This window comes from Uloborus diversus, chromosome 4 (genome assembly GCF_026930045.1).
Source record: "Uloborus diversus isolate 005 chromosome 4, Udiv.v.3.1, whole genome shotgun sequence".
NCBI classification, from domain to species: Eukaryota; Metazoa; Arthropoda; class Arachnida; order Araneae; family Uloboridae; genus Uloborus; species Uloborus diversus.
The window spans coordinates 167,912,227-167,937,215 of NC_072734.1; the positions used below are offsets into that span (position 1 = coordinate 167,912,227).

The following is a 24,989-nucleotide window of genomic DNA, read 5'->3' on the forward strand; positions in this document are numbered from 1 at the left end:
CTTCTGCTGAAAATTCGTGATAGCCATTACAGATTGGTTGCATGATTTTATTTGTGCAGTATACTGCTCCACCCAGGGGTGCCCCCTCAAGAGCAAGGATGCATCCTCCCAAATACCAAAGAGATTCCCCCAGGGGGAGATTCCCCCAAAAGAGAAAAATTTCCCTCAAAACAACTCCCCCTAAAAAGTTTAAATGCTGCATGGTGTGCCATGAACCCCCTCCCCCCCCCGCCTACGCTAGGTGGTGCCCTTGACTACACCTGCCCTATACTAAATTAATTACTCCCTGATTTAATTTTTTGTCAAAGCAGCAATTAAACACTTTTAATCTCCATAATCCTTGATTTCTGAAGCTCGAGGAACTTCACCCCCCCTCCAGGTAATGGGAAGAACTTTAGCTTTATTCAGTCATTCTGTAAACCCACCAAACCAAACTTTTTAGTAAACCCATGATTCAAAGAACACTTTGCTTAATTGAGCGATTGTTTAAATCTAATTTTTCGTTGGAAAAACTTGGTTGATCAATGTTGGTAAAATAGCTGCTTGCATTTTTGGACTAATGAACTGAGTTTAGTTCTGTGTTGATGTTAGTGTGGAATTGTTTAAAATATTGGTGCTGCACAGTCAAAATTAAAAAAAAAAAAAAAACAGTCAGTGGTAATGATGCCTAAATTATTCACTGACCTCATTATTTACAAAAATGTACAATGGTTTAATGGTAAGTATGTTACATAGCAACATCTCTGGAAACAGATAATTGAGATTCTTTGCTTTCTTCACCATAAACTGTTCGTAACTGATGTGCCCTTGAAGAATCGAATGTTCCGTTTTCCTGAACACTTCTATTCGCCTTGAGAACCTTCCACGAGCAAAGTAACTGAAAGTATGCTTCTCTGTAATGCTTGTTCAATAATACATAAATGAAGGGGTTGGAGCAAGCAGACATCCATGCAAGAACAGAGGCCAGAATGTGCAGTATGGGATACCTGCAAAGAGAAAGAGATGTAATATTTTCCTTGCGATATGTGGAATCCTTCTTGCAGTGTACGTAGGTATGATTCCCCACATCCACATATAGACAATAACACAATGTAAGAATGTTTTCACAGTGAGCTTTTTAGTTTTTACCAAATGATAGGACCACTTACGTTTGACTGTGCAACTGCCTTTGACGGTGAAGTTGAAGCTATTGCTGTGGAAGCTTTTCAACAACTGTCGATTCATACCGAGTCTTTTGAAAGAGCAGTTAAACTGTCGGATTCTAAGAGTGTGCTACAGGCCTTTCAGAATGGGAAAAGCAGTTCCCAAAGAATTTTAGAATGTAAGCCATTACTTAAGGAGCTGGCACAAAGAATTTCATTCCAATGGATTCCCACCCACTGCGGTCCCCCCAAAAGCTGATACACTGGCATGAAGGCGGATCTAGAAGATCATTTTGGGAGAGAGAGGGGCCATTCGAATTTTTCTAACCAACTTTCTTTGGATGTTTGTCCTAATGGTCACCTCTCAAACAATACCAGATCATTGATTTTTCCGAAAAACCACCACCTCTACCCATCTTCAAGTTTTTATATCGAGTTCGAATGCAAAAATAACAACAGAAATAGGGTGAATACATTAATTTCAGATAAGGTTAATATTAAAAAATTCTTTATGTGCAATTTATTGTTTTGAGGAAATATATATTAATTTTAGTAGTCTTTCGTGGCATTTGTGGAGGAGCAAGGGAATAATAAGGTCTCCTCCAGAAAAGTTTCGAAATTAAAGCCATAGATCGCAGCATTTATGGATCATCCTAGTGTCTAAAATTGGCATCAAGAAATGACGCAAACGATAGTGCTTAATATCAGGAACAAAATAGTTTTGGTTCAAGGGAGAGGGGTGAAATTTTTATCCCAGTTAAAAACTAAATTTCTTTTAAAATAAAAGTTGTGTTAAATTTTGTTATTTTCTCATGATATTTTCTTCTTAAGAAATTCCTACACCCACAAGGTTTTTGGAGGGGCCGTGACCCCCCTCTAGATTTACCCCTGCACTGGCAAAAAAAGGAGCTTTGGTAGAACAGCATATGAATCGTCAACATTCCTTCCATACAACTAAATTTGTTAACCTGACCCTCAGAAAAATTCTCAAACAGGATGTGATGCAATGTGCACTTAACAAGAGATGGGGACTCTGGGGGAAAACAGAGCAATTCCCAGTTATGAAGGTAGGAGTACAGGAGGGAACATGCCGTATCTACAAAAAGATAGGATTACAGGAGGGAACATGCCGTATCTACTCCCATTGTCAAGTTTGAAGTAACTGTGAGAGAGCGGCGGACATGTTGGGTGGTGAGAGAGGGGGGGGGGAACTCGGATTATGCGAGCGAAAATTTCGCGTGTTTTACTTTTCTCGTTTAAATTGATAATGAAAGTATTTATTTCCTACCTAGGAAATTAAAAAAAAATTGCCCAACACAATTATACATGAAATACAACGCCAGCTCAGTCATTCCATCCGAGGACTGCAGTTTGGTGCTTATTAGCACTCATCAGCTCGGATTAGGAAGACTATAGGGTGGTAACTTACTAAACAACACAATTATATTTTAAGCTTTAAATTTCCAAAGAATAAACAGAAATGTTTGTGTTTAAAGGTATGGGGGTATATCTTTACAACACATAAACAGTTCCGTTAGTTTTAAATAAAATTAGCTGTTTAGTCTCTAAAAAAATATTGGTTGATGTAAAATCTTAAGGTAAAAAAAAAAAAAAACTCATTGTAAAAGCTAATGATTTTAATTGAATATCATATCGAAGAAGCTATGTAGCTAGGCCCTTATACAAGTCAAGTTTTAAACAAGGTAAAATGTGTTACATGAATAAATATTGACAAAACATTTTTCAAAGTTTTAATATAAAAGTCTACATCTAAAAAAAACATAAACGTTTTGAAAAATTTATTTTTCAATGTATATTTGAATATTTTTTTCTTACCTGGACCTAAAATTCCAAATTTCAGCTTAATGTAACATTTGGTTTTGTTTTCAGGTTATCATTTTATATTATATCATATTTTTGACAGTATGATTTATGTTCATTTAAAAATGTGTCTGTAAGATAATGTAGGATGCTCTTCTTTCTCAATAAAACGACTAATGTTCCAAATTGTATTTGTGTAAGAAAAAAAGTAGAGAAGAGGAAGAATATTACACGGGCTTCTGGTCTCTTACCTGATATCTTCTTCGAAAACGTTCATAATCAGCAGAGGAAGAAAACAGATTTGGAAAGTACAAAAGCTCGCAAGCATGGTACAAGTGACTCGGATGTCATCCCGCTTCCGTGGTAGAAACCTGGAATTTCGTTTGTCTCCAGGCGTATCATGGGACAGGACTTTTAGAGCACTGCTCCGGACCTGCGGATGAAAGTATCTATTATATCAAGAATACACATTTTTTAAGCTCTTAAAACTAATGAAACCCAAACCTTTCAAAGTTAAGGCTAAGGCAGAACGACATGCAATATGCTAGACAGCCCGATTAGCACATCCAGAGATCCAGTGACTGCAGTTTCCTTCTTAGTTCCACGTAACCATTTCTTCTCGATCTAGTCGCGTATATATGTGTAATATGTTTGCAACATTGAGCGATCCTTCTTTAACTTTTACATGTGTATTTTATACTAGTGGTACCCGCACGGCTTTGCCCGTAGTAGAAAATAAAAAGGTCTTTTGGTTCGCCTGTATATTTACAAATAATGTATGGTGAACTTCTCGCCAATTGGCTTGCCCATGTTACGGTTCCACGTTATGATAACTTAGTAATTTACTCGTCCATCTTATGGTAATTTTGCTTCGGAAAATGTTCTTAAAATTGGAATAGAAAAAGAACAAAATCGATTCGAGGTGCACACCCCCATGCTAAAACTAATTTTGTGCCAAATTTCATGAAAATCGGCTGAACGGTCCATGCGCTATACGCGTTAGAGATACAGATATCCAGACAGACTTTCAGCTTTATTATTAGTAAAGATAAAGATTCGGGATTTTAAGATTAAGTCAACTTATTTTCTAAGAAATATTTTATATACAGAGAAACCGCAAATGTACTGCACAAGCGGATACAGCAAGAATGCCGTGATTTTTGTTATGAGAAATGTATTTAAAAATCATATTTTCTTGCAAGTAGTTTAGTTTTATGTGACCACTTTTTTTTAAAACTTCCTTTTACATAGTAAAGGAAGTATTGTAATCGTGAAATTTTTTTCACTCAAAAATTGTCCTAAATTTCTAGTTTGCTCACTCCTGTATCAATGTCGAGTAGTTTTCTCCGCCTGACAGGACGTGCATATGAACCTAAGAACGTATGGACGCCCAAAATATCTATTTTGAAGATCCTCGAGTTAATTAGTAAGAGTTTTCTCGTGTCATCTGTATGTACGTATGTGGGTATCTCGCATAACTTTAAGACGGTATGCCGTAGAAGGTTGAAATTTCGTATATGTGAACTCTGAGTGGAGTCTAGTTGAGCACCTACCCTATTGGTTTCATTCGAGTGTTCTAAAAGGGATCGTTTACACATTTTTGGGACAAATCAATGTTTGCAAACTTAAGTGATGAGATAATTTGGCGACCACTTGGCAATATATCGCCAAGTGGTTGCCAAATCTGCAAGACAAGTGAAAGATGCCTTCAATTTCTCACCGAAAAGTGCTATATTTTGAGGCTTTTCATAAATTTCTGCCAACTTTAAGACTATCTTTCAATAACGGGGAGACGAGGGCAAATAATGTTATGCGTCTGGAAACATATTTTACTTTTCTTTTGAATGCTACTTTTTTGGACTTTTTTTCATTATTTCACTATAGTATGGTTTCCTGGTTAGAAGTATAGTGCACAGATTTTCTCTCTCTCTCCCCCCCTCCCCCAGAAAATTCTACATTCACTGCAAATGTCATCCTTTTTCTTTTGCAATTTTCAGATACTTTTCCACGTAAATTGTGAAAAATAAAAAAATATCGTATGATCGAAATTAACATAGCTTGTTGTAAAAGGCAGCCGAAGAATTGAGAATTAGAGTAAGTCGAGGTATCACGCCTCACGTAAGAAGAAACATTTTTTAAAAACTCATGTTAGCTAAAAATAAAAAATAATATCTCCTGCCTCTCTTAATGCAGGTCCAGACGCAATGTAAAATCTATCTTGACCGAATGCTATGAATTAAATTTTTATTTCAAGAAAACAAAATGCAACTTTGGCTCGTACTACCTTGACAGCAGGGGCGTCATTTCACCATTTCATTTGGGGGGTCGAGTTTCTTAAATATGTATATCCCCAAAGCGAAACCATACACACATTAGCTAACAAGAAGTTGTCATAAAATCGGTTTAATATGAATAAAATTAGTGTTTAGAAACAATTAAAATTTTAATTCATTGACTAAGAAGTTATCATACAAAACATCTTGCTACTAAAGTTTTTATACCTTTTGGAGAAGTTATAATGCTTGATTTTTGGAATTCGGAAGAGCAGGGAATCATGTTACTAATGTATCAGTGCTCAATGTCGTGCTGTTTTACCACTTCAGCTAAATGGAAAAAGTTTTTTTTCCCCTTTGCGCTTCGAAAATATTTCTCTAACTTCCTGAGACATTAAAAAAAATCTTTCTCTACTAGCTGAGCTGTTTGTAATAGTTAAAAAATAATTAAAGTATTACAAAGTTATGTATGAAAGCACTTTTTATATCTTGCTCTTCAAAATCACCCAGGCTACTTTAAAAACTGTGAGGGGCTTAAACTTTTCATGATTGAATAATCTAGTCATGTCGGCGCTCTCAGCTTCAATGAGATATCATCTGCCTCCAGCTCTGTTATTCACTATTCCAGACTGTTGAGTCCATAACAAGGGCGAAACCGCAGTCTCTGGATGTAAAAACCATTCTGTCGGTATATTGCTTGTAAGTTTTCTTGCCTCATCCTAAAAATTTTACTCACAGTTGAAACATTTTATTTTTTGTTTCAAAATCCAATCCAATCATATAATAATCCCAGCCTATCATACAGAAAAATAATTATCATCAAATCTTGTGTTAATTTCATTTGAAACTGAATCTATTACTTCATACAAAATATTCAAAAACCAATGTTTAACTTCACATCATCATGTGAATTTTTGTCACTTTTTTTTTTTTTTTTTTTTTGCGCCTCTTTAAAATTGACTCGGAGGAAGAACTTTTTGGAAAAACTTCACGATTGATTGAAATATACATCTATAAAAAATCTATTTTCAGTTTCAATTGTAGATTCAACTGTGGTAGTATGGTGCACAGATCAATTGTAGATTGAACTGTGGTTTGAATAGTCGAGTAGCGGATTGAAGATATAGATTTTGATAGAGTAGAAAGCATTTTTCAAAAACCTTTTCCCGATGCAAACAAAGTGGATAAAAATTCAAACGAAGTCATACATCCTAAAGGGCATGAGCTTTTTCACCATTGAAAGAATCGTTTTGCAATAATGCTTCCAGTCGTCAAATCACTGCTTTGAAGTTATAGAGAAATGTTTTTATCGTTTTAACGCTTGAAGATTATCTTGTGTCACTCCGCGATTGCATAATTATAGAGCCCCATAAAAGGTATTTGGTTGATATGTCTTTTTTTTTATTCAATAATCACATGCATTTTTAAGAAGTTTCTATGAAAGCATCATAATGTATTGAGCAGCTGAAACGTGTTTCGAGCAGAAGAAAGCGATGAACACTCATTAAATACGAGGCATGTTTTTAAAGTAAGTACCGTTTTGATATAAAAAAAGAACGAGTACAGATAGAGCAAAGAAATTAATTGCACAAAAATCTACCATCCTTACGCTATTTTTTGACATTGCTCCCGTGATTTTCCAAGCATTTGTCATAGCGTGGTACAGGTTTTTGTATACCTATTCATAGAAAATTGCCGCCTGTGTAGTCAGCCATGAGGACACTTACAGGGCTTTGGCTGGGGCGTTTTTGAACATCCTCTGGTCTGCCCTCCCCTCGCTCGCAACATCTTTCATTTGTTTCGGCATCTAAATTCTTTCGTAGGTGGTCTGTGGCACAACAGCAATAATGAGCTCAGAGAACATGTTACCCCATGGCTGACTACACAGGCGGCAATTTTCTATGAATAGGTATACAAAAACCTGTACCACGCTATGACAAATGCTTGGAAAATCACGGGAGCAATGTCAAAAAATAGCGCAAGGATGGTAGATTTTTGTGCAATTAATTTCTTTGCTCTATCTGTACTCGTTCTTTTTTTATATCAAAACGGTACTTACTTTAAAAACATGCCTCGTAAATATACACTTAAAAATGAGAGTAAAAGTGAATGTAAAATATCAAGGAATTTTTTTGTGAAAACCATGCAGCCACACCACTTTTCACGAGCCTTGGAGATACCATCGTTACACTGGGCACACAAGTGTGAAATATTTAGCCTATATGAGGCAATGTCTTCTTTCGTTAAAATTAACCATTGTTCTCTGTCAGTTGTCTATGTTGTGAAAAAGCCGAAAATACTTCATAAATTTCTAAGTCATCATCCAAATAACGAAAAACACTTTTTCTAGTCTGAGAATGTCTCGAGTTTCATCATATAGTTACTGAGAACCACCGAGATTTTTTTAAAGAACATTATTTCCAACTTTCATAAATTGAATTCACCCATTTTCTATCGTTCTGCTCAGAAAATTTGGGGGTGCGACCGCCCCTCTTGACCCCCCTATTTGCCGCCCCTGCTTGACAGTTAGGCAATTCGCCCCACTCCGTCCGATTAAATGCCTTTTTGAGGTAACATCACCAAATTTGTTATAATAAGCAAAAAGTATTTAAAATTAAACAAATTAATGCAAATCAGTGCAAATTATTATATGAGCGAAGAAATGAAAAATCAAAATCATTTTTATCCCCTAGCGATAGGAAAATAAAATGTAAGAGGTTCTTAACTTCGTTTAAAAGTTACCTTTCACTTTGCAATATAACTGTCTTCACAAATTCGCTAAAAATGGCTGAAGTCAAAGGCACCCATATGGAGGGGGGGGGGACAAGTGGGGGCTCAAGCCCCCCTCCCTTTGAAATTAGAACTTCCTTGCTTTGAGTACTTTTTTCTTTGCAAAAATGTAATAACATTTCTTCTACAGCAATTAATGAATGAGTTATTAAAAATGTCAAATTTTAATAACTCGAATCTGTACTGAAATCGGTTTCTATGAGGAAAATATCTGAGCCCCCTCCCCTTCAAAATTTTGCATATGGGCGCCCTTGCCTGAAGTGTGTGCGTAAAACTTCTTCATACACAAATGCTCTTGAAAAAGTCGACGCAGGTGCATTCTGTTGCTGAAATCGTGAAATATAGTTATTGGGGCATTTTTCCTGTGCGGGGCGCAATACCCTACTTACTCTACATATCTTCGCCTCAGAGCAACAGCAAGATATCTTAGTGTTATTCCTGGGATTAGATATCTTACTGTTGCTCTGAGCAAGATATCTTAGTGTTATTCCTGGGATTAGATATCTTACTGTTGCTCTGAGCCGACGATATATCGCTCGTTTGAAAAGTGCCACAATACGATTTTATATTACAATTTTAAATTTTCTCTTTTGTTCGCTTTAAAGGGCTTCAAAGGACGTTATCTTCTTTGGAAAATGATGTCAGATTTTTTGCTCGAATATTAACCACCGTAGAGCTCAGCAAAGTTACTTTTTCTTAATACAAATTGCCTGAAGAGTTCAACGTCAAACGCTTCTCCTGTAAAATTTCATTTCTTCGTATTGTGGCACTCTTTATCCAAATGAGCGATATTATTTTTGATAAAGGGGTCGTTTCAAAAATTTTAAAATTATTTTTTTCTGAAAGAGCATGCTTAAAAACATAGGATCTGACCATTTTTTAAATAATTTGTTTAAGTTTAATATTTTTAAAAAATTACTTAAATTGGTATGCCTTCATTGTTTAAGCTTCTGCCGATGACATCACAAATGATGAAATGCCATTCAGTGTAGCCATTCACAGAGCAAAATATTTAATTCGCATCTTTACTCACGTGTATTGGCAACGATATGGTTGATAGCAAGCGTAGAGCGCAATTTTAATTCGCTTCTTGATTATCATAATGTAGAAACGCGATAGAAAGATGCGCCGATGAGCAACAATTGTGACGTCATCAAGACCACGCCTTCTTTGAAAAATCGGACATTTTAAAAACTTAATTAAAAAATAAATGTTGGGAAAATGAAAGAATTTTCTGAGTCCATGTTATTATTATTATTATTATTATTTTTTTGCTTATTCTATCAATTTCAGTGACTAAAAGTACTACTTTTGACTGAAGGAAACAACCCCATTGCTTCACAAATTTTGCTACTAGAAATGATAAACGCAGCTGATCCCTGAAAATGGACTTTTTTACTTACTTTATAAAATATACAGGAATAGCACAGCACGATCGTCACTGTTGGCAGAAGAAAGGCAAAAGAAAACAGGAATTTTTTAGGCGATTTCCCGTCTTTATTCTTCAAGATCGTGCAAGAAAAGGATGCTTCATCGTAGCCAAATCGGCCCCAGTAGCCTGTTAATGTTGGCAGAAGGATGGCGTAGCTGAAAATCCAACAGGTAGCGACCATAAATGCCACATTCAATCTACTGTAAATCTTGTTATACACAGGATAACAATTGATCAGCACAAACCTGAAAGAAAAATTAGGAAATTGAGTCAATCTACACCTTTACAAGTGCAATCCAAGGGTGTTTGCGATCCGAAATTTCAGAATATTTTGGGTTTTTGTTTCCAAAAAGTTTGGGCTGGCAACTCGTTCTAAAACTGAAAAATTGGTTAAAAAATATTAATTGTCTTTCTTTTTCCAATGATTTTTGCATGCATATTTAAAGAGTTAGGGGGGGGGGGGGGAGGAATCAAACTTCCTCATAGTTTCCGAAAATTTCACTTGAGTCCTCTATCCCTCCTGATTGCAATCACATATGTAGGGGCAAATACATTCAAATTTAAATAATCCCTTTAACCCTCTAGAACCCAGAAGTCGCGGCAAAACGACTAGGGCTGCAGAGTAGGGAGAAGGTCTGATTCCAACTCCAGAAATTTTGGAGCATTTTGACTCCAGCGCCTTTGCCTCAAAATCAGACCGACTCTGCAGGCACTTGGCAGAATTGCGGACTTTGAGGGAAAATGAATGACCGTGAGTCTTGGTATATTAAACCTAGCAACTTTTGCCGACTCCGACTGCTTTACCCGAAAATCAGTCCGACTCTGCAGCCCTGCTGAGAACTCGCTGCATGCGATTTTTTTCCCCACGTCACCTTTTCCCCCAAAAAGTTATTTAGTTGAAAATTTTTTTTTTTGCTGCTTATTCTAAGCTAGTACATGTTATACAGAACAATAAAACTTGCTGAAACAAAATAAATATTTAATCAAACAAATTAAAACCGAAAGTTTTTTTCTTCTTTGTGTGAGGTGTATAGTATCGGTAGTCTACATTTTGTTTTTCAATAACGACGAAGCTTCATGCGATAATCAAGTGTACATGTGTCAAGTATAGAGACGTGATTAGTAAATTTTATTTTTTAACTCTACGAAAGAAAAATTAAGTATACATATTTAGGCTATGGATTTAAGTTGTTTCAGTCAATGCAGAATGCGTAGATTTTCAGCTAGAGGGGTGTTCAGTCACTGGGTACGAAAAATTGCGAAAACCCAGGAACAATGGCAAAATTTCTTTTGATTTAAAAAGAAATTTGAAGTTTCTCTGAGATATTTTCATTTTTGTACTTTTTTGTAATGCAGATACTTTTATATGCTTATTTATTTATGTATTTCATTTTTTATTTAATAATTTCTTTATAAAAAATGCACTTTTTACTGAGTTTTATCTTTTATCTATCTATATCTCTATCTGTATATTAACCTACCTACCTACATCTATCTTTCTATATCTTTAGCTCTCTTGATAGATAGACAGATAGATAGAGAGATAGAGAAAGAGAAATATATATACAAAGAGAGAGAATAGATAGGTAGATATGTATGTATGTTTGTATATAGAGAGATAGATAAATAGATAGAGGAAGATATAGAGATAAATATATAAAAAATAAGAGGTAGATAAATATAGAGATAGAATAGGTAGGTAGATAGATTTATTGATAGATAAATAGATAGGTAGTGGTTAATAGATAGATAGGTAGATAGAGAGACTAATATAGAGATAGATAGCTAGGTAGAGAGACTGATATATAGGTAGATAGTAGGTAGATATATAGACAGGTAGATAGACCGATAGATATAGATTGGTGGATAGATATAGATAGGTAGATATACTGATAAGGAGATAGATAGGTAGATAGATAGACAGGTGAAAAAGCAGGTAGATGGATAAATAGGTTGATTAGGATAATAGATTGGTAGATATTTAGATGTACAGACAGATAAATAGGTAGATAGTTAGGTAGATAAGTAGATAGAAAGATAGATAAGTAAATAGATGGATAGATATATAGATACATACATAGACGGATATATAAGTAGACATATATATATATATATATATATATATATATATATATATATATATATATATATATATAGATATAGATATAGATAAGTACATAGATAAATAGACATATAAATAGATGAATGGATAAGTAGATAGATAGATAAATAGATATAGATAGTTATATAGATAGATATAGATAGTTAAATAGATAGATAGATAGATAGATCTCAAAGAAACTTAGTTTCTTTTTGAATCAAATTATATCATGTTCATTCACTGGACCAATTTGTGTTCATTTACTGGTTCGAGGTGTTCATTCACTGGGTCGTTGTGCCATTTTTTCTTTAAACACCTAAAAAAGTCGGGAGCGGCACCATTTAGGTTCCCGGGATTTTTTTGAGATATTTACATAGATCAATTAAAATGTTTCAGCTATCACGATCTGTATAGTATAGAATTTAAAATTACTAGGATTTTTACAAAATGAAATTGTGCTTAACTGTTCATTCACTGGTCGGTCTACCCTAGCTTGGTCAGGAATTAGTTTCACCACTTCACTTGTAACGGTACCTTTAAAAGCCTTTTTAATTCTAGTACCTCTTTTCGATGACATATACTTTTTGTACGAGTTCTGAAGCATCTCGTCTTTTCTGCCAAACGGAGACTAATTTGTGCGGCAAAAACTAACTGCTCTGAATTACTATATTTAATAACAGATGCAAATTTTCATTTCTTAGTTTAAGGTAACTTTCAAAAGTTATTGTAGGTCGACCGCGAGCTGCAAAAATTTGCTGGCCTTTTGAAGATTCTGGGATTGTTATGACAGCTTCTTTAACAATAGTTTCATCAAACATAATATTTTTTAACCAAATAGAATTTTTTCGTAAGAGAGTTTTTTTGTGAGGAAAATCATCGCTTCTATTTGTCTTTCACATGTGCGCCAAAAGTATTTATAGTATTTACAACACTTAGCTTAATAGCATCCTTACAGTCATGAAAGTTAAAGTTTCAATCACAAAATTATGTACATTATTCGAGTTCTGATTCAGAAGTCAATACCAAAAAGAGTTTCTTTTTTTTAAAAAGAAACCATACAGTCGAGTCCCGACTTACGCGAGGGATGTGTTCCAACACACCTTGCGTAAGTCGGAATTTCGCGTTGTGAAACAAGGTATGTTTAGTAATTTTTTATAAGCATACCCAATTGTTTCAGACGTTTGTAAACACTCTTCATATTGTTTCAAACCATTTATTAACGATATATTACAGTATCTTTTACAGAGAACAGACTTTTTCTGTATTTTAGAAAAACTGTTATTATTTGACATAAAATCAAAATCAATGATTAATGGGGGAGAGAAACATTAAATAAAACAGTATGATACTTACAGTATGTACACTACAGCATTATTTTTGCACTTAACAGTATAGATATAGTAAATATATTTATAATTTAAAAAATGAAGAAGGTTTATGCAGCGCGATTAGAATGTACTCAGAATGTATTTTATCAACGTTCATATGTGAAATGAAAAAAAAAAAAGTTAAGAATCGGAGCGGTTGTTTGTATAAACTAAAGCAAAGCGTTGTTTAGACTAATACAGTGGGTGAACTCCCGTTTTCAGTGATGCTAAAGGGATGAAAGTTCATTCACAAAACCAATATTTAGTGTCAACGAAGCCCATTCTAACTCTCTGCCGCTCTTTTCCGAAAAATTTCATGTTGCAGGCGAGTAATTTGTGTCCGCATTAAAAAATTCATTACTCATGAAAAATTCGCGTTATAGCCATTTCGCGTAAGTCGGATCGCGTTGTAGCGGGATCCGACTGTATTCAGCGAAACATTCACATCTATTAATTCGCAACTCCAGAGCTCGAATACGCTACCTTGCGGTGATTAACAATACTAAAGGAAAAGGTAAAACATTCCATTCCACGTGTTCTCTTTGAGGTAAATTACAGGCTTCAGATAGTTTATGATGTAATGTAATTTCAGAAGAATAGAAAAGAAAGCTTCCCACAAACACGATGAAAAATTACTGTTATTCACTAAGAGTCAAAGCAAGTTATAAATTACGGCATTTGTTTGTTTTACCTTTTTCATCCGCCATTAGACAGTGGCTGCAGCGCCCCCTATAGTTTATTGGAGTTGCAAATAGTAGGAAAACATATTTAACAAAAACTTTAGGACGATTATAATAGTGACAATGTAGTTGCCAAAGGAGAAAAAACAAGGTTTGCAAATAAATAGCAGACGATAATTAACAGAACACGATAGCAAAGAAGCTGATGTGTGCATCACATGACTTCCTTTTACTCCAATTTAATGTCATTTCCCTATCACTGGCACTTTTAATGTGATTAAATTGTTAACTCTCTAAATATCACCAACAGTGGCCAAATTGAAACCAAATTAAAAAAAAAAATTTAATCGCCAAATGTGTCGCCAAGTTGGCTACAAAACTTGGCGACCAAAAGACTGGCGATATATCACCAAGTATCCGACAAATTATAACACCACTTGAGTTTACATCGAAATTAACAATGATTTCTCCCCTAAAAGGAGCAAAAGAACCCCATAGGAATGTCCGAATGCAACCAAAAGGGAAGGTGCACAACTAGACTCCACTAGGAGTCTACGTACCAAACTTCAACTTTCTAGGACGTACCATTTTTGAGTTATGCGAGATACATACACAGATACGCACGTACATACGGACGTCACGAGAAAATTCGTAGTAATTAACTCGGGGGTCGTCAAAATGGATATTTCTGGTGTCTGTACGTTCCTAGGCATATGTCCACGTGTGGTCAGGTCGAAAAAAAAAACTCAACATTCATTTGGGGGTGAGAAAAATGGCAATTAAGGCCGATTTTTGAGTGAAATTTTTTTCGCGTATACAATACTTCCTTTTTTGTAAAAGGAAGTAAAAACCAGACAAAGCTAGGGAAAAATAAACGAAACATAATCATCTTTATTAAGTAGAAATTCAGTTCTTTAAACTATACCCCATGAAAATCTCTCGCGATCTTTGGTTGTGTTGGTGAGCTTTTTACAGTGATGAATAGGCTCCATTTTGGCCTTGAAATATAATTGGTTCAAAAATACATGTAAAAAAAAGTTTCTTCTAGATAACAGGACACCCCTCAATATTTTTAGACTTGTGGATAGTAATAATACTGGAAGAATTTTAGCCTTCTAGTTTTCAACTGAAAGAGGGTGCTCAACCCGCTCCCCCAAACTTCATAAGTATTGGGAGGGGGACTAAAAAATACATTAAACTGAAAAAACAATGCTACATATTATAATATACACTAGTAATATGCAGATACATTGCAATAAAATAATTATTTACAAAAAGACAGCTGGAGAAATTAAATGTTTCTATATTTGTGACATTTTCTATGCTACGGTGTTAATGTTAAATTGAGGGGTCATTGAGCACCTTCTTAAAATTTGAGTAAGAAGCTAAGACTTTTACTGCATAATATTATTTGTAAGTCTAAAAAAAAAAAGAGGTGGCCTAGTTGAAGGAAAGTTTTTTTGAACCAACCTAAGCTATATGCTGTATTTTTTCATAATTTGTGCTTTATTTACATTGGTTTTTCACTTTAATCATATACCACCTTGGTTCAAAAAAACTAAAAATACTCGTACCGCCAGGTACAGTGGCTCTCAAAAGTGTTCGTACACTTTAAATTTTTTTAGTAAAACCAAAATAACGCAAAACTGAATTCGAATATGAAGTCCAATATTTTTTCACCTCATTCCTATGTCATTCCAAATAAAACCCTGTAGTTTTTTTCCAAATATTGACGGATCTTCTTTTTGAAATGGGTCAAAAAACGAAGAGTCAGAGAAATAATACGCCACAAAAGTCATCGTGCACTCAAATATTTTCGAATAAATTCATGATTAAAATTATCATACGTGGTTTTTTTTTATTATTATTTTTGCATTGTGTTGACCCTTAAGAGTCATTTGGCTTAAATTTTTTATTTATTCCTTAATATTGTGCTTATTACTTTAAAATGGCTAGTATTCGTAAAAAACCATAAACACCATTGGAAATTTGAATTTTTTTCCTCACAGTGGAGGTAAATTGGTTTGAAATGTCTCTAAATTAGTTAATTTATTCCATTCTATAGTAAAGTGCTTGATAAAATGCTTTAAAGAAAAGAATCGGGCCGAAAACAAGGCAAGAAAAGGTCAACCGGCAAAGTTGACAAATCATGATCGGAGATTTACAGTTAAAAATTTTTATGAAAAATACGCATTTGAGTGCTGTAACAGTTTCTGCAGAATTTAATGAAAAAACTTACATTTAATTTTCACCTAAAATTGTTCTCCAAGTTCTCTGATTAACTGGATTAAATGGGAACTCTTCCCGCAGAAATTTTTTGTTCGTGCGAAAAACGGAAAACTTTCGCTTTTGTCGCAAAACAAAAAAAAAAAAAAAAAAAAGATAAATAAGCTCCAAAGCGTTTTGGAATAACGTCTTACTTACAGACAGGAATAACGTCTTACTTCAGCATTTTTGGTTAAATTGTTGTATAATTGTCAACAGAAGAAAAAATGAGGAACTTGATCTTAAGAACTTAGTTGGATCAGTTTATCAGGACGGTGAAGGGGTTCTTGTGCGAGGGTGCATATCAGCATCAAGACTTGGTAGTTTGGAATTTTTTGATGAAATAATAAACCATGCTGTTCATTTAAATATTTTAAAAACCAATTTTAAACTCTTAGCCAAAAATTTGGTTATCGGAAACAACTTTGTTTTTTTTTATCAAGATAACGATAAGCAGCACACGTTTTTCAACGTTTGCGTCTAGTGCCTCAAAAATTGTTCTAAAATTTAGAAAATACCCCTTCAATCTCCAGATTTGAACTTAATGTAACATATTTAAAGATATCTGGAGGCTTGATTACGAAAATACGGCTTTGAAACAAAAATAGAACTAGAAACAGTAACACTCAAAGTGTGGTTGAACACTTACTCAGAAATTACACAAAAAAAGGAAGAAAAAAGAATGAAATCTATTCCCAGATGTTTAAAAGCTGTTGTTGTTACTGCATGATATTCTACTAAATAATTACTTAATAAAAAAATTAAGTTATTCAATAATATATAGACATTTTTTAAAGTGTACAAAGACTTTTGTGAGTTAAAATTTCCGGCACTTTTTGGTTTTTGATTTAAAAAATTTTTTTTAATTATTTAAAAAATAAAAAATCACGTAGTTTTGTTGAAAATTGATCATAGATCTTATAATTAAATACCTATACCGAAATAATAGTTCCAACCAATGGATAGGGTCCTATTTCATTGAAAGTCGTAGGTGTACGAACACTTTTGGGAGCCACTGTATATCCGGCTATACTATTTTGCACTGATATTTTTAGATATATCCGATGTATATATGTAAATGTAAATTAGAAGGCAGGGGTTTGTGGAGTATTTTTTTTTTTTTTTTTGCTGCTCTAATAATTTTTGATGAAGCGGTGTAAAATTCGTATTTGTTTAGCTTGAAAAAAGAAAACATGCATTTAAAACTTGCATTTAATAAATGAAACTGATGAATAATATTAACCTTGGATAACAAAATGTCAATATATGTATAAGTACAAATATTTTGAAATGAGGCAGACAAAATGTAGCACTAACCAATTATTTTCCATGCAGAAGAACACAAAATGTACTATTGAGAAATGCAAACTTCAACCCTTTATAGGGAAAATTCCAGAAACTAACTGTCTAAATTAGACGTGGTTCATTGCTTTATAGGTATTTAAGTGTCTAATAAAGTATTGCTTATCGAGAAATAACGGTGATGGAATTTTGATTTTTGTCCAGCTAGATTCAATAAATCGACTACTGTGTGATGTTAACAACAGAGGTACACTATAACGACGATGCTGCCCTAACAAAGACTCCCAGGCTACTGCGGACCGGAGTGAGTCCCAGTAGTAACCTCCACCACCGTCCTAATCGTTTTGTGCGCCCTCGGAAGGTACAGTCGCATCAGGAAAAAATAAGTCTCATTATTTATTATACAGACCTTGTAGCAAAAGTACCGTTTTAACCAAAACGAACAAAAAATCGTCTATTTATTTTTATCCGACTGCGCGTGCTCGACGCAAATGATGGTAGTGTGTTTATGAGTCTATGTATGTATGTATGTAAGTTGTTCCTATGTGGCGTTGTAGAGGCTAAACTTCTTGGCCAATTTTGACGATTCTTGCGACAATCGTCTTGTCGATCTTAACCTTGGGAGTGTCACTAAACACATGATAGCAATAAAAATTCACCATATCAGCATTCTTTTTGCCCTTCGAAAACACCTTACGTTCCTTTGCGGGTGCCCAAGTTCCTCCCTGCCAAATTTGGTCGAGATCCGACGTCAACTGTGGATTTGTATAAGGAACATGCACACATATATCTTATATATATAAAAATCTCATGTCACGATGTTTGTTCGGGGTAAACTCCGAAACTACTGAACCGATTTTTATCAAATTTCATACGTATCTGTAATTTGATCCAACTTAAAAGATAGGATGGTTTTCATAATTTTTTATTGCTAATAAAATGTTTATTATACATTAATAATGTGTGTTGATTGTTTGGTTCTGTAAATTCTTACTAGATGGCGCTGTAAGTTGATTCATCCTCAAAAATTTTATTCTTAAGTTAATTAAAATTTACAAATGATACTATGTTACGGATATTAATGGTTATTAAAAATATCGCCGTAGAAAAGAGGAGTATAGAGGCCACACTTTAGTTTCCCCATATACGAAAGAGACCCTTCTGTACAGCATCTTGCAGTACATCTTGAAAACGGACAACGAGTATATTTTGCTAAAGATATTTTCTACGAGGATCAATTGAGCCACCAAAAACGATCCTTTTTTTTTACATGTTAAAACTTAATGTGTTTGGCTCGATTCTCAGAAATAGAATTATTTACCAATGTTCCAAGCTATTTTACATGCACTGCAAAAAAAAAAGTCCGAAATGTCACTGATTATTTCCGGGGAACATGTTAATAGTTCACAGGTCCTCAACAATTTTATTTGAAAATCAAGTATATGCATCACAAATTTCCTAAATTGCTACAAACGTCACGAATGCAGACTTCTCACTGTTGCGAAAAATATTTTTAGCTCCCAGTTTAAAGATTAACTGAAGGTATTTATTAAGTGTATCGGCTTCAAATAAACTACGTTCCGTCTGCATTGCGGAAGCTCTAAGAGAGAGTGAATGAGCGTCTGGATTCCGTAACTTTGCAAGAATTGTAGGCGAGATAGACTAATGGTACTTGCTTGCGATTCTGTCTTACCTTTTGCCATGCTTGCAGCATTATTGTTGGAGCTTTCCTGGAAGAATAGTGAGGAGTCAAGCTTTTTAATCAACTTACCTAAGTTTTTTCTGAAGGTCCAGCGACACGACTGGCTTTTAGCCTGGGATAGTACTGAATTCTTCGAAAAGATTCCAGAATAATTTCAGGAAAGTTAATAAATTTTAGTGATGAACTGACTTTACTACCGTCGTCATGGTCCGTCCAGATTGACGTAACTCCCTATGGGAGGAAGTGATTCTCTGGATTCCGTAACTTTCCAAGAGTAACAAGCAAGTAGAATTCTTTGTGCGTGCTTGAAAGTCCTTCTTAGCAGTAGCTATGGTTGCGATAATGCTTTAAGTACTTTCTTTGTGAGTCAAAAAATGTGCCAAGCTATTACTTTTTATATTACTTCGGTTCTCTAAAAGATTCAGAGAAATGATTGTCTCGAATCGGAGAGGTTTCGGAATTCTTCAGAAAGACTTCAGGATAATTTTAGGAAGGTTTCTGACTTTTAGTGGGGTACGTTTCTATTCTTTTGCAGGATATGTTACTGGCCGAAATTGGGCGTATTCCCTGCCCATTTCTTTTCAGGACGTTTCTTATTTGTTTTTACAATGTTGAATAAAATCAAAAAAATCGTGGAAGGCATGCAAACAAAGAAGACAACATTCATCAATCTCGGACATAATTAAAAATTAAAGCCAAGAGAATGGGACCAAAACTCCATCCAAAACAAAACTGTGCATCCAATACAAAGTGAATGTTGTTTTTGCATTTGTTTTCGTTAAACATTCCCGAACGGAGGGGAATACTTGTCGAGCGTTAACTGTCGAGTGTTAAATATATATCACGATGCATTTCGCGAACTGTAATTATTGGTTGCACACAATGATTGGGAATTGCATTTTCTAATGCAGGTTTTGCATAACGAGAAACCGTATTCGTCAACTGTTTAAAATAATTTTGACGACATAATATCCAACACAATCATCATTTCTGTGGGGAAACTATATAAATTTTGTGCTTGAAGTTGTACTCCATAGAGTTGAACAAGCACACCGATGTCCAAATCTAGATTTTACACCAAAGATGTATAATGAAGCTTTAGTGTTAGTTAAAGATTTTTGCATTTCAATTTCAAATTTGTTATTTAGTCCTTATGGTGCGATATCACCTCATAGATTGGTCACCGACTTAGTGAACACTGATTTTTAACGCGAAAAAACAGTACAATGACTCTGCCTTAGTTACAATTATTGTGAATAATGAGCCATTACTGACAGTTGAAAAAAATCATTATCAGATTGTGCTGACCGTTAATGCTGAACAAGACTATAGAGTTGTCAATGAAAACAAAGCCGTAATCATTTCAACTGAATTTTTAAATTCTCTGGATATACCAGGAATGCCACTAGACGATTTCCGGTTGAAAATTGATTCACCAATTATTCTTTTTCAGTTTAAACCCACCGAAATTACGCAACGGTACACGTCTCTTCATCAAAATTTCAACAATTCTGACGGAAAAGTTAAAAGGAAAAATTTTTGTGTTGTCACGTAATCCATTAATAGCGTCATAATTTTCAAACACATTTAAAAGGCTTCAATTTCCGATTTGTTTTGCTTTTGAAAATACCATAAATAGATCTCAAGACCAAACAATCTCTACTTTCGGTTTGGACTTCAAACATACATGTTTCTCTCATGGGCAACTATCTATCGCCTACTCACAAGTGGGAAAGTTGTCATACCTATTCGTATTAGCAAAAGACAGGTTAAGCAAGAATATTGTACACAACTTAGTGCTTAGATAATTTTCAATTTTCAAATAATAGAAACAATGTATCGAAGTCAATGTTATCTACCTCATTTATAAAGTTTAATTTTTATATGTTTTTTATTTAGTTAATGTATTTTGTAAAGAAGTTATTGATTACAAACTGTAGAATTCTGAGATGAATGAAATGTAGTGTACATTCTAAAAGTGTATGTTAGTTTATGCTTAATTTCTACTGATATTTACTATCACTTTCAAGTTATGTTGCTTTTATTTCTGGCCGAAGTCATACTTGCAAAATTTACTAAGCGTAAGTATAGTGCTTTTACCATTGAAAATTTAGTTAGTACTTACTAATTTCAATAACTACTTAATTCAGCCTAACACGCCCATTATCAATCTCATGTGTTTTAAAATTGGCTAAATTAATTTGAACTTTACTAAACATATTAATTAGATTCTATCAAAATAATGAGTAAAGAATATTTTAATCCAACTACTTCGCCACAGCAACGCGTGGCTGGGTCAGCTAGTATACATATATATTCTTATTGTTTTATTTATATTGATTCGATTGTCTGTGGCGATTTGAGCCGAACCTTTTCACATAAATCTGTTAGAAATAAATTAACTCTTAGACTTCGGAAAAAAACTTTACATGGTGTAGTTTTTTAAACGTGATATAAATTTCAAATTGACAAGGAAATTCATTCGTGTAGACAAAAACAATTTCATACCATTTTATGCATTACAACTTAAGTTTGAGCACTTTGGAACTTTTTTATAGTTTAAGACCAAACCCCCAACCATCTAATCTTATTTCCCGGACATCTAAGTACCTTCATACTACTGAGCTTGGGCGAAGACTCGACGTCAACTGGATTTTATATACGGAACTTACACACAATCAAATCCACATACATTCACCAATAAATACTATATGGACCAACTATTCTCAACCAGTGGTCCGGGGAAAAAATTGACCGTTCCTGGTAGATTTTGACTCGTTCATGCTAAAATATTTTCCTTACTCGAAAAACGAAAGCGCCATAATTTTAAACATAACATCCTATATGACATCTTTTTGCTGAATTTTGTGGTTAATTTTCGTAATTTTCTATAATTTTTCAACACTGTTTATTGGTTATTACGTCTGTATAATTCTTGCAATAATTACACTTATCGTATTCTCAACATTTAAAAATTTAAAACATTTCTTTAACACAAAGAAAAGTTTTATTAAATTAATTAATGAATTACTATTATTTTATTTCGTAAAAAGGTGGCAAGACGAAAAAAAAGAAAAAAAACCTCACCGGTCCAAGTGGGGGGGGGGGGAGAAGAAAGGAAAGGAAAAAAAAGAAAAAGAAGAAGAAGAAGGTATATAACCGGTCTACGATTTTTTTTTCCAAAAGCTCTTGTAAGTCCACGAATCAAACAAGGTTGAGAAACGCTGATATAGATTACTATAACCGACTCACCTGTTGAATGTTATCGCTGTCATCGACATGAGAGAAGCAGCAACGTTGCCGTAGAAAAAAAACGGAAACAAAGTACACATCTGAGGACCCAGAATCCATTCCTCATAAATGTAACGTGTGGCAGTGAGCGGGAGACAGACGATACAAAACAAAAAGTCTGCAATTGCCAAACTGACGACGAAAGTTGTTGTCGCGTTTCTCAGACGTCGACACCTTGGTAGAGCCAGGATCGTCAGTCCATTGCCGACACATCCGACGAGGATGAAAAATATAGAAAAACAGGCTGCAAAGATGCATGACGTACTTGATGGTCGATTGTCCCAAAATGGATGCTCAAGACTTTGATTCATAGATTGTTCTAGTGCTTTATGTGGCACGGATCACCAAGAATTTGCACGATGCGTTAATTAACACAGTTGGTGTGATTAAGTGCAAATAATTGATGGCAATCATCAATATTTCAACTAAAATGTTTTCATCGTGAGCTTGGTTTCTAACTTGGCAAAGCTTCTGACTTTTTCACATATTAATGTTCTTTGCAGCCATTATAACGTGTAGATCCAACGAAGAACACCCCAGCATACATTTTATGGGAGAAAGTTAGAGATTTCAGATTGCTGTTTCTTGTCGTCGAAAAATAACATTCAAAACAAACTTCTTGAAAACGAAATCACGCAAAAGACGTCCCTTTCACTGTCATACAACTTGGCTTATTTTCAAAGCTTCCATGCTTTCGTTACATGGGAATTGGTCTTTGTCAATAATAACGAGACGGAATCAAAAGGCTCAAATACTTAATTATAATCTTCTACTTTGTCAATGCAATAATGGTACTACTTTAAGGAACCACCAAACATTATTCCTCCGAAAACACCTGTGGATGAGAGGCGTCAGCAAGGAATTCTCTCTCCCTAATCTTCTCAAGAATATGAAAGCATCCAGCCTTTCCATGTCGCTCAGCAGCAGACACGAATGGATTAGTTCCGCTAGCAAACGTGATCACCAAAAAGGATTGTAGCTCATCAGAACCGGATGGATGAAAAGAAAAGGGGGAAAAAATGTATCAGAAAACATGACAATGAAAAACGAAGAACAAAAAAAGCCACTCAGGCGAACACAAGATCCACCCTAAGACTAGTGTTCTAAGTATATTCGGTACTATCTGGCCACAATATCCGGCACAAGAAAGCATTCTTCCAGTTATCACTTCATCTGTTCTTCGGAACAGTGTTTAGCTGATTATTTGCGTGCACTGCGGTGGTCGAACTTTTTTCTGTTCTCTGTTGCCTTTGAACCGCTCGTGCGGTCAATAAGTTTTGTTTCTATATTTGGTTTTAATGAAGTACTTTGTTTGTTTCCCAACAAACTTAGAGACCACGTGCTTGCTGAGAATATTTTCTTACATTTTTATGCCGTTTGCTTACCTACATGCTATTGGGTCATTCCACTGTCAAGCGTGGGACAATCCAACTCGATAATTTCACCATGATTTTGTTATAGATTTTAGTATTTTAATTAAACGAAACACACCCTTCTTAATCTTTACATTTTATACAAAGCTACTCCTGACACAGTATCATTTTAAATAAGTAGGTTGGTTTTGATTAATTTGCATGCGTCACGTGCAGGACATCCAAAGTCAACCTCTTGTAGTTTGTTGTTGCAATTCTTAATATTTTTGCTCTTTTTATATAACAATGACAAAACAAATTGTAGGTTTTGAAAGCTAAGGTTCCAAGTTAAAGGAAACGTACTTCATCTGTCAAGAAATAATAATTTAAACCGTTGGAAAAAAATTATGTCTATGGCTATTACTCTGAAAACGGCTATTTTGTCCCGCACATGACGGTTACTATATTTCATAAAAAGAAATAATTTTAAAAGGTAAAGACGAAATGTTTCACTTACAAAGTCGCACCTACTTTTGTGACTTCTAAAGCAACAAAATTTTGTTCATTAACGTTTTAACTTATTATTTTTAACTAGAGAATCGCCCGTCAAGGTATGACAGGTGAAAATTGCTTCAACACTTGAATAAAGCAATTGCGTTTGGTGATATTTTGATAGTTGAAATTCTAACCTTCACTCCAGTTGACTAACCCTAAACTCCAGTAGATAGCGTTCATTGTTGACCACTTTTTCGTTTCTTCATTCTCCTAAAACGACAGTTTTATGAGAAAAACAGCTAAGTTTCTGGATCCAGTTCAGCCTTGTCAAAACAAAGCAATTCTCTGCACGTCAAACATTACCAAAATATATCATGAAATTATCATGCCGTGGAGCGAGTTTCATTGTTGATGACGTCAGGAGCGTTACTCGATCATTTGCTATTGCATATATGAGGATGAAATGTATGAAGCTTCACGTGCGAGGTAAGATTACTATTTTCCGTTTAGTGGCCCCATTGTAGTATACCTATTTTGTAACAATAATGACATACTTAGGGATATTTTAAATAGTATCTTTAAAATTTATTTCAAGAACGTCATAGTTAAAACGCAACTTTTTAAAACTTACATTTTACACTTCTTCTCCATGAAACAGAGAAGAAACAGCAGATTTTATTGAAAAAGACCTTATGCGTACGAAAAAGTTCAAGCTGACTTAAAATATAGTTTTACTACATGATATCTTACTTTTAATTTTTAAAATCGCTTTCCTGAAAAATGAAGGTTTTTGAGTTATGACGATGTTGAAAGGAGTGAGCAAAATGACCATTAAACATTATATTCAGCTAAAATGTGTGGCGAAGAATCACCACTCAATTTGGATACAAAGTGCAGATACGACTTTTGTGCTTAGCACGGCAGTATACTCTACATTCTGCAGATTTTGTAAACCGACGAAAAAATTCAATATTTT

At 34.5% G+C, this 24,989-nt stretch overlaps 1 protein-coding gene across 1 annotated transcript; it reads right to left on the bottom strand.

Annotated features, from left to right (window-relative positions):
* Positions 1 to 727: 727 nt before the first annotated feature.
* Positions 728 to 22,477, bottom strand: LOC129220976 (G-protein coupled receptor moody-like). Its single transcript, XM_054855412.1, has 4 exons — positions 22,128 to 22,477; positions 9,430 to 9,703; positions 3,215 to 3,396; positions 728 to 986 (listed from the first exon to the last, which is right to left on the bottom strand). Exons 1-4 carry the CDS (start codon positions 22,475 to 22,477, stop codon positions 728 to 730), a joined length of 1,065 nt encoding a protein of 354 aa, XP_054711387.1.
* Between the last annotated feature and the right edge of the window lie 2,512 nt (positions 22,478 to 24,989).

What these genes read in the sequence shown, in the direction of transcription:
- LOC129220976 (XM_054855412.1), bottom strand. Translation starts at nt 22,477, where the DNA reads ATGAATCAAAGTCTTGAGCATCCATTTTGGGACAATCGACCATCAAGT. An exon ending in ACAGCGATAACATTCAACAG is followed by an intron (nt 9,704 to 22,127) that starts GTGAGTCGGTTA and finishes TTTTTCTTTCAG; the next exon opens with GTTTGTGCTGATCAATTGTT. An exon ending in GTTTTCGAAGAAGATATCAG is followed by an intron (nt 987 to 3,214) that starts GTAAGAGACCAG and finishes TTCTCTTTGCAG; the next exon opens with GTATCCCATACTGCACATTC.